Source organism: Magnolia sinica, chromosome 9, assembly GCF_029962835.1.
Source record: "Magnolia sinica isolate HGM2019 chromosome 9, MsV1, whole genome shotgun sequence".
Taxonomy (NCBI): Eukaryota; Viridiplantae; Streptophyta; class Magnoliopsida; order Magnoliales; family Magnoliaceae; genus Magnolia; species Magnolia sinica.
Window position 1 is genome coordinate 82,013,364 of NC_080581.1, and position 9,992 is coordinate 82,023,355.

Here is a 9,992-nt window from a genome sequence, read left to right on the forward strand (position 1 = left end):
CTAACAAAGTATGTGTGGCTCATTATATGTAGTGATCATCACAATGTGGAATATAATTCATAGAAAACAAGACTCACCCCACATCCCATAACTACAGAGATTCGCCGGAGTGTCCAACATTAATGTGGATTTATGCAAACATCTCAAGGCGACACAACAACACAATTTGGAGATTTATGTGACACGATGTGTTCATCGAGTGACAATTTGCGACATCAAATCCTGATAAGTGATGTAACAAGCGTGACAATTTACTTACATTGATTGTGCACCACTCTAACCAATCCACGGGATTACGTGCCGACTAAGAGGGTCGCTAACCGTAAGGCATTACGTCCATAATAAATATTTGTATTACTAATTGTGATACCTTTAATACATCACTTGCATTGATAGAGAAATAATTTGAATCATGAGATTTTTAAAATTTCAAGACACATGCACAAGCCATAAATGTAGATGGCACAAGGCTAAGATTTTTTTTTAAAAAAAAGGAGGATAGCAATGGCTAACTCAACAGAGAGGAGAGTATTAATGACTAACTCAATAAAAAGGAGAGTAGCAAGGGCTAACTCCACAAAGAGGAGAGTAGCAAGGGCTAACTCCACAAAGAGGAGAGTAGCAATGGCTAACTCAACAAAGAGGAGAGTAGCAAGGTCTAACTCAACAATATTGGTAAAGGTAAGGGCAAGGCTTATACCCATCACCCCACATAAATTAATAAGGATCACGCATAATTAAAATCATACCTTAACCATAATTCTCAAAGGATAAATAATTGTTAGTGGTAAATTAAACAATTGCAGGGAGAGAATCATAGTGACATGAAAGTAAAGCATGTAAAAAGTAAGATAAATCATATCAACTTAAATCAAGGTAAGCTTAAAGGAATCTCCCACCTTAGCCTTAAATCTAAACCTTAAGTAGATATCCATATAAGAAAGCTTCTACATGAAAAGTTTTCACATGAATCACGACATCGCTTGAGCAAGAGGGAGACACCATACATATGGAGAAGGAAGAGGGCGTCTAGGCTTCTCTCTCTCTCTCTCTCTCTCTCTCTCTCTCTCTCTCTCTCCCCTTGGGGGTTGGGAGATTAGGCATGTGAGAAGAGAGGGGAACGCACACTCCTTTTTAAAAGGAGTGGGCGTGTGAGAGGGGGTGTGTTTCACATCCCACTTGTATTGAATTTCTCCAATTTTTCATTTTATAACAATCTTTCTTTAAATCTAATTCGCCCATTGTGTCAGGGTCATCGAACAGATCTGGGGTATATAATTTTCTTGATGATCCGAAATTTAGATTAACCTATCTTAAAAATTCTCCCAACGGGTGCTAAAACGAACTTGATTTCAATTAACGGTCTACACTTAATGATCAATGCCTAATTTTGGGAAAAATGTGTAGCCAGGATGGAAAAATAGTTGAAAAAAATTTGGTGGTTGATTGTGGGTGGAAAAAGCTTAAATATAAAATTTCACCTTTTGTACCAAAAAGAAGGAACTGACTTCAACATTCAACGGTATAGGATCATAGATCGGGGGCTAAATTTTGTATAACCTCATAGTGATATAAGACCACAGTGTAATCTAAAATTGAGTTGTGATGAACGGAAGAAAGTGGTTAAATTGGAAGATCCAGATTTATAAGGACTTGGTAGGTCTTGACAGGATAATTTTACGCCAAAGGAAAAGCCTACCAAAGTGGAGTCTTCATATTTCATACTTGGTCCATATGATGGGCAATCCCAGCCTTTCATATGAAGGGAAATATCCTATTACGACTACCCACGAGATTTTTTCACTCGATGGACATCAAAATCAACGGTTGAGGGGCTGATTTGTCAATTGGGTCACTTTTACAATGATCTAAGGTCCAAAATTTGACATGTATGGTTAATTTATGATACATGGGCATGGTATAAAATTTTACATCAAACGGATCGTGGGAACCATGTGATCTAGAATTCAAGAGTCTAGGTTAATGGCATTTTCATAATTATTACTGATATGAGAGTTTTGAGAAATCTAATAGTTCTACATGGTTTTAGGCACCTTTCTAAGTAATTCTTATAAAAAAAACTTATATCTAAATCATTATGAATAAGGAATTATTCACCAAACTAATAAAGGGAATGTATATATATCAACCAACATAATAGAGGACCTCAATGGGGGATTTCAGGGCAAGAGGCTTTGCCCTGTTCGTTGGCAATATCTCCTTCGACACAAATGAGGGAGACCTCAATCCCATCTTCGAAAAATATGGGAAATTTTGTGACATACGTCTTCATCCCAAGAATCGCTAATCTTCAATGCCCCAGAGGCTACGCTTTTATGAGATTCCTGTATGCGGATGATGCATATGCGGCGATGGGTATCCTTAATGGGAGACTGGTTAATGGAAGATCCTTGAGAGTAGAAATGGCCAACCCTAGAAAGCCTCCCAACCGTTCCCCTAAGGATCCTCCAAAATCTAAATCCAATCTCGTTTACCCACCCAATTGTTCTTATCTCCAAGTCGCAACAATTGCCAAGCCAAACCCACCCCCCATATCCAAACTACATCTTCCTCGACCCTCCTTCACAGAGAAACATTCTCTACTTCAAAGCAAACCCTAATGAAACCAAACCCTTGAGATCAAGCTTATCCCTGGCCGTAGTGGTTACCGCCCTAAACGACCAAATCCCCCTCTTTTGTCTAACCCAAGCCCTAACGGAATCAAGATACAAAGCCTCAGCCATCAATATTGCTCGTCTTAATTCGAAGTCCTTCCTCTACACGTTCAAATCTAGGGAAGAACTACTCTCTTTCTTCACAGACTTGGAGCTTCATGCTAACATGTGACACAGGGATGAACGTGATGAGGATAACTACTCCGAATCCACGGAGCTTCTCTAGACTCCTCACAGAGACTTCTCGAATCCACGAGGAAAGAAAGCAGAAAATAGAAATAAATTCTAATAAATTCGAAATTGATTAATTAATGTATAAAAATGAGTTCACAACCCTTTAAATAGGGGTACCAAGCAATGGGAAAGAAATTAGAATCAAACTACAACTCAAACTCTTAGAATCCGCGACTTACTATAAATAGTAAACTTACTATTTATAGACAGTCGTGATGTCTACTAGTGCGCAAGGTTTTCGGCCAAAAATAGTAAGTGTCCTATTTGGCTTCACCAAACCGTTCTCCTAATTATTCTAAGCTCTTTTCACGTTGTGCGCAACTCCTAAAGCCCGACGAATGAAGAGTTATAATCAAACTAAAACTTACTATTTATAGTAAAAACGAAATTAAAACAGGGAAACGACCATCGATCCAGGGGTTTTTCGCAATTCCAGGCTGCGCAACCCGGCGTAGCGGGGTTGGTTGGCTAAAGTAGCTCGTTCTACCCCAAAATCATATATTTTACGTCAGATAACTCATTCCGGATTGCAAGATACGCCCGATTTAAGGTTCGATGGTCTGGATCAGTTTTGTCGTCGACCGGGCCTTTTCTGATCCATCTTGGCCATGTAACTGTCCGTGACCCGCTCTACATCAACATGGGGATCACCCAGGTCACTCCATGGAACCCTAAACCCCTCTTCAAAGATGAAAGCATCTAGATCTCCCTTTATGGCATCCCAACCCACACTGGGCTAGAATCAGTGTTTTTCGGCTTGGGATCTACTTTGGCAAGGTGGTGAAAGTGGATAGATGCTCCACTATTGGTCTAGACCTCTTAGCAGCCAGGATCAAAGTCTTCCCTCAACCTAGATGTGATATCTATCTATGTAGGAGATTGATTGTAGCAGAGCAGGAGTACATTATATGGGGAATACCTGAACCAATTCGCTCTCTCGATGATTTAATGACCCTCTCTCACGTCTCAGTGGCCACAAGGGATTTATCTACACGAGCTTGGGGGGAGAGAGTATTTCATTTTCTTGCAAAACCCCCGAAATGCCCTGGAGCAGAGGAGAGGATCACACTCCACTCTGTTTCCCCCACTCACATCTCGGCATCACAGTGCAAGCCAATTGCAAGTCTGAAGACCTCTACCATCACTCCCTCACCAACAGCGAGCCCTCCCCAAATCAACCTCACCAACTGGACCCATTTCACTTGGGTAGACTTCCCACACACTCACCACCCCTGCCCTCCCAGCCCCTTCCAATGCTTCATAATCAGTTGGAATCAGGCAGCAGCAACCCATCTCCCATGTCTAACTCCCCATTTGGTCATTTCCCAATTTGCATTCTTGTAGTTCCTGACTCCCTGCCCTGGACACCCCTTCATCACCCTCCCTCTCCCCATTACTCCCCAATGAACCCCGTACCTTCACCTAATGCCCACATTTCATCACCTGTGGCTTGTTTGCCCATCCAACTACCTGGGACGTGGGTTCGACCATATGCTTGAATTGCTTCCCATTCAGCGCCTGCCTCTGGAGGAGGGCCTCAACAATTCTCCCACAACAAGCCATCATAAAAGATTGAGACCCTATTGCAGGGCCCCTTCTGAAGGTAACAGGCCTCTTAAACTTGGCACATCCTTAGAAGAAGAGAAGGAAGACTCAGACATCTCTAACTAGAATGCTTTCAAGTAGAAAATTACCCACAAAAAGCTATCGGATGATCTCCTTCACCACTCAGTGGACCTCTCCCCTTTCTTTCAAAATTCCAATGCCAAGCCCGCCCAGCAAGTAGTTGGATTGCCAACTCACCCAGTCTAGAGTACTGATCCAAGTTCCCTTGATACTAGCATTGCCCCTCACACTTCCCCCCATCATCCATGCAACACAGGCCATCCCCTAGTTACAATCCACGCCTGTATACAACAAGCAATTTCGTTGAATAACTGTCAAAAGGAAAACTCTCTCCAGCATCCTCACCAACTGAACTCCTCTCCTCCCATAGCAAACACCCACTCAATCAGGGTAACAGCCCTGAAACCCAGAAGATACCGAAAAGGAAACCTCTCCTCTGTGAAAGGGAACAACCCAGAAGCAAGTTGGCATGGAAAACTTTAGATTGCTTAAGCGCAGGGCCTTTTTGGTTGAGAATCAACTTAATGGATAATCTACTCATTTGGAATGCCCGCAGTGTTGGGAATCTCCCGACAATCAGGACCCTCAAGCGCCTCTCTAATCAGTTCAAACCTGCTATTATTGCCATTTTGGAACCAATGCTCAGAGATGAAAAGCATGTCAGAATCGGCCTCAAGTTTCGCTTCTCCATCTCTGTCTCAAATTCATTTGTTGGAGGTAAAATCTGGGTTTTTTTTTTTATGTTTCTTCCCTAACTGTGAATGTTATTGCTGCTTCAAACCAAATGCTTTCATTGGCAATTGGATTTCTGAGCAATCTCATTGCAGTAATGGCCTCTTTTGTTTATGCTAATGTGCCCCTGCTCGAAGAAGACCTCTTTGGGATCAGCTTAGTGCTATTGCTGCGGCGTCCTCGGTCCCATGGTTTGTTGCTGGAGATTTTAACTCAATCCTATCCCATGAAGAAAGATGAGGCCCCGATATTTTTGACAGACGGAGCTCTTTAGAATTTGTACAAGGTCTTGAGAGGGCAGGCCTCTCCGACTCTGGTTTCCTGGGTAATAAATTTACCTGGTGCAACAATCGCAGCAGGCCAGCAAGAGTCTAGGCCAGATTAAACAGGGTATGCTGCAATCGACCTTGGTTTACTCGTTTCCCTTCATTCCAAGTCCAATACCTTCTTAGAATCCATTCCGACCACAACCCCCTCCTCATGTCCTTCCCATCTCATCCGCCTTCATTTCCTAAACCATTTAGATTCCAACGCATGTGGATGGCCCATGAATCGTTTCTGAATCTGGTTAAGCAAGCGTGGCAATCCGATATTGTGGGCGAAACGATGCAGGTTCTCCAAATCAAATTAAAAAGTGTTAAAAACAACCCTGATTAAATGAAATAGAAAAGTTTTTGGGAATTTGTTTCTTAACATCAAGAAGGCTGAAGATGACCTCCTGAAAGCTGAGGCGCTTGCTCAGGCAGTGAACAGTACAGTAGCCCAACGCAAGCTTAATCTGACTAAGATCAATCTGGCTAAATTGGAGCTGTATGAGGAAATCTTTTGGAAACAAAAAGCCCGAAACCATTGGCTCCAGGAAGGCGACAAGAATGCCAAATTCTTTCACAACTCTGTCACGGATCGTGTTAGAAATGCTAGGATTCAGGAGATTAAGCTAGAGGATGGTTCAGTGGCTTCGGACCCCTGGTCCATCAAGGAAGCAGCAATTCATTTCTTTTCCTCCCTCATGGCAGCCAAACCTTCATTCCCAGATGTAGACCTGCTGAGCTCCCTCCATTCCTCTGTTTCTGAGGAAGATAATATCATGTTGATGGAGGCTCTATCCTATGAAGAAACATGGGCTGTGGTGAAGAGCATCCCGTAAGATGGAGCTCTAGGACTGGATGGCTTTACTGGGGCATTCATCTAAGGTTGTTGGAGTATAGTCGGTCAAGACATTCTCCTTGTCGTTCGTTCATTATTCCCAGGCGCCACTATCCCTAGAGCCTTCACATCTACACTCATCTGCTTGATCCCTAAAACCATGGCCCCTACTTCATTCGCTGATTTCCGCCCCATCAGCCTTTGCAACTGCATATATAAAATCTGTTCCAAGATCATTGCGGATAGGTTGGCTAAGATCCTCCCCAACATTATCTCGGTTGAACAAGGGGCCTTCGTCCAGGGCCGAAACATAGCGGGACAACTGGGCACTAGCCCAAGAAATGTTTAGGGACCTTGACAGGAAGACCAAAGGGGATAACATCTTCATCAAGTTGGATATGGAAAAAGCTTATGACAGGTTATATTGGTGTTTTCTTCTGCACGTCCTTCGTCGCTTTGGATCTGGGGACAAATGGATCACCATGGTCGAAAAATGCTGGTCGAATTCATGGTTCTCGGTCCTGCTGAACGGTGAAGCTTGCGACTTCTTTCAATCCACTAGAGGCCTTAGGCAGAGAGACCCAATCTCACCGGGCCTCTTCATCCTGTCGGCTGAAGTTCTAAGTAGGGGCTTCTCTAATCTGATGTCCAGCGGAAATTGCCTGCCTTGCCATACCTGCAGGGACTGCCCCACCGTTTCCCGCATTCTCTTTGCAAACGACACTTTGCTGCTTGCAAATGGGGCCATGAAACCCTGCGTCGTATCCAGTCTTTCTTGGACCGCTACTATAGGGCCTCGGGCCAAAAATGTAACACCCGTAAGAGTTTCTTCATCCTTCACGCCTATCAATCTGAAGCGAGAAGCAGGTCCATCTAATATATCCTAGGCTTCAATCGAAGTGAAGGCCCTTTCACCTATCTGGGTGTTCTTATCTTCGAAGGGAGAAGTAATGGTGCTTATTTTCAACCAATCTTGGAGAAGATCCATCAGAAAATCGCTGGCTAGAAGTCCAAGTTCCTCTCTCAAGCTGGTAAAATCATGCTTATTAACCACGTTCTAAGCAGTATCCCAGTCCATTCTCTTGCAGCCACTGATATCCCTCTCTCCATTTTAAGAGAACTGGACAGAGCATGTGCTGATTTCTTTTGGGGCTGGGAGGGGGATAGAAAACGCTATCACTGGGTCAGTTGGAATCGTATATCTTACCCAAGATTGGAGGGTGGCTTGGGGGTCCGAAGCCTAACCAGCGTTATGCGTGCTTTCAGGTCGAAGATGGCTTGGAACATCATGTACAGGGTAGCTGGCAGTGCCTGGGCGTCTTTCATGAAGCAGAAATACAAGGCTGATATTAACTCTTCCTCTCTCTCTCTCTCTCCCCCTCCTTCCCGGGCCTCACCACTGTGGAAGGCAATCAGGAAACTATTTGCCTTTGTGACGACCCACTCCAGACTCATTGTTGTTAGTGGCTGCTGCGATTTCTGGCGAGATGATTGGACCAGCCTCAGCCCTCTACAAGACTGGATGCTCCCTCAGATTCACTCTCGGCAGAACTCGGTGCAGGCCGCTCAGTCCCTTCAGGTAAACCAGCTCATTGATCCTTCGGGGTGGAAGGACATTGCTACGGCCATCTACCTGCTCCCTTCATCCATCCTTGACCATGTCACCAATGAGGGTATTTGCACTTCGGAGGCCATCAACAAGAGAATCTGGGTTAAGTCTAAAAGCGGAGACTGCACGGTAGGCTCGGCCTGGAAACTATCAAGAACCCCAGGGGATATCAAAGCGTGGGCAGCTTGGGTCTAACACCCAAAAATCCCCTCTAAATTATCCCTTCTCACATGGAAAATTCTCCTCAAGGCCATCCCGGTTGACACCAGGATCCAAGCTAAGGGTATTCACCTAGCTTCCAAGTGTGATTGTTGCCGGCCTCCTCTCCCGGGCCATCCAGAATCCATAGATCACATCTTCTCCACAGGCAACTTGGCTATTGCGGTGTGGAACCATTTTCTCACTCTTATTTGGAGGGGCCTTTTATCAATGATCATTTTCTGGGAGCTATGGAGGGCCAGGAACGATGCGAGATTCAAGGACATCAAGCCCTTGGGGCCTAGGGTGATTTCGTGCTTTTGAATGAGCCCCAATCTGCCTTCTTCCTGGCGCTGAAGCGGTCGTTGGGATGCGGTGTCTTCTGATCTGTGTTTTCCTAGGGGCCCTTCCTGCTATCGGTTAGTCCAGGTGGTCTGATGGTCACTCCTAAAATGGGCTGCATCAAGGTCAAAGTGGATGGCTCAGCCCGTCGTAATCTTCGCCGTCAGGACGAGGTGGAGTGGCTAGGGATGACTCGGGCTCCTTGCTTTTTGCATTCTCTTCGGGTTATGGTTTTGGCTCTAACTCTCGGGCGGAGATCAGAGCGGTTTGGGAGGCCTTATCCTTTTGCATTTCTAGCAATGCCGCTAGAGTGGAGATTGAAAGTGACTCTAAGACCGTGATTGATCTCATCAGCGGGAAATCATCCCCTGCCTGGAATATTTTGGCATAAATAACTTATCTACACCAACTTCCAATCCTAACGCCCCTTTATGGTTTCATCAGTTGGCGGATATTCCGTTTCCCCGGCCTGTCAAAGGACCACCGGCCTTGAATTCTAGCTCTTCTCGCCTACAAGACACCCCACTGCTTTCACCTCCACCTCCCATCCTGAAAATTGGCATGATAATACAGGCTGTGGTGCAGTTGCCTATAGGTGATCAGATCTCTGAAAATGGTACTTTTGATAAGTACCCACGTTGTCACATGGACATTTGTATAGGGTTGCTGGACTCGGATTGCATGCTGTAGAGCACAGCGCCTATAGGGTATACTATATACATGGCAAAACTCTGTTAGCCCCACCATGATATATGTGTTTTATCCACTTTGTTTATTTACTTTGCTTAAATTATTTTAGGGCATGATCCCAACAATGAGGCAGGTCCAAAGCTAGAGTGATCACACCACACAAAGCAAATCTTGATTTCTACTCATTTATTTATAAGTATGTTTGGTAAGCAACATACTTCGCAGCCCAAAAGTTGAAAAGTATTTTTGGTTTCCAACATCGGAGTATTTATCACTCAAGTATGTTTGGTCCCATTCACATCTAACATCCATTATGCGGGAGCTAACCTTTGATGTTGACCATTCATTGTGTGTAGGGGTGTCAATGAGCTGGGCTTGGGCCTGCAAAATGTGAATTTTGAATAGGGCCGGCCTGATGGCCTAGCCAGATAAAGTTCAAAATTCAGGGCAAGACTAACCCCAATCCCAGCAAAGTGACAGCTCTAATTGTTTGAAGGGCCAACTTTTATGTGGGTTATCCATAATGCGGGGCCCTACTTAGATGTGACCATTCATCATTAGGGGGCAACCTTTAATGTGCACCATCCATTATGTAGGGCCCACCTTTGATGTTGGTCATCCATCATGTGGGGCCCGCAATCAATGTTATTCTTCATCATGCGAGACACACCTTCAATATTTACCTCTCATCATGTGAGCCCACTTTTGATGTGGACAGTCCATCATGTGGGCCCCACATC

The 9,992-nt window shown here is 44.5% G+C and overlaps 1 protein-coding gene across 1 annotated transcript; it reads left to right on the forward strand.

Moving 5' to 3' along the window:
* Positions 1–6,754: 6,754 nt before the first annotated feature.
* On the forward strand, positions 6,755–9,252 carry LOC131255242 (uncharacterized). Its single transcript, XM_058255935.1, has 3 exons — positions 6,755–7,280; positions 7,502–8,151; positions 9,007–9,252. Exons 1-3 carry the CDS (start codon positions 6,755–6,757, stop codon positions 9,250–9,252), a joined length of 1,422 nt encoding a protein of 473 aa, XP_058111918.1.
* The last annotated feature ends 740 nt before the right edge of the window (positions 9,253–9,992 follow it).

What these genes read in the sequence shown, in the direction of transcription:
- LOC131255242 (XM_058255935.1), top strand. Translation starts at nt 6,755, where the DNA reads ATGTTTAGGGACCTTGACAGGAAGACCAAAGGGGATAACATCTTCATC. An exon ending in CAATCTGAAGCGAGAAGCAG is followed by an intron (nt 7,281 to 7,501) that starts GTCCATCTAATA and finishes ATTCTCTTGCAG; the next exon opens with CCACTGATATCCCTCTCTCC. An exon ending in CTAAAAGCGGAGACTGCACG is followed by an intron (nt 8,152 to 9,006) that starts GTAGGCTCGGCC and finishes TGGTTTCATCAG; the next exon opens with TTGGCGGATATTCCGTTTCC.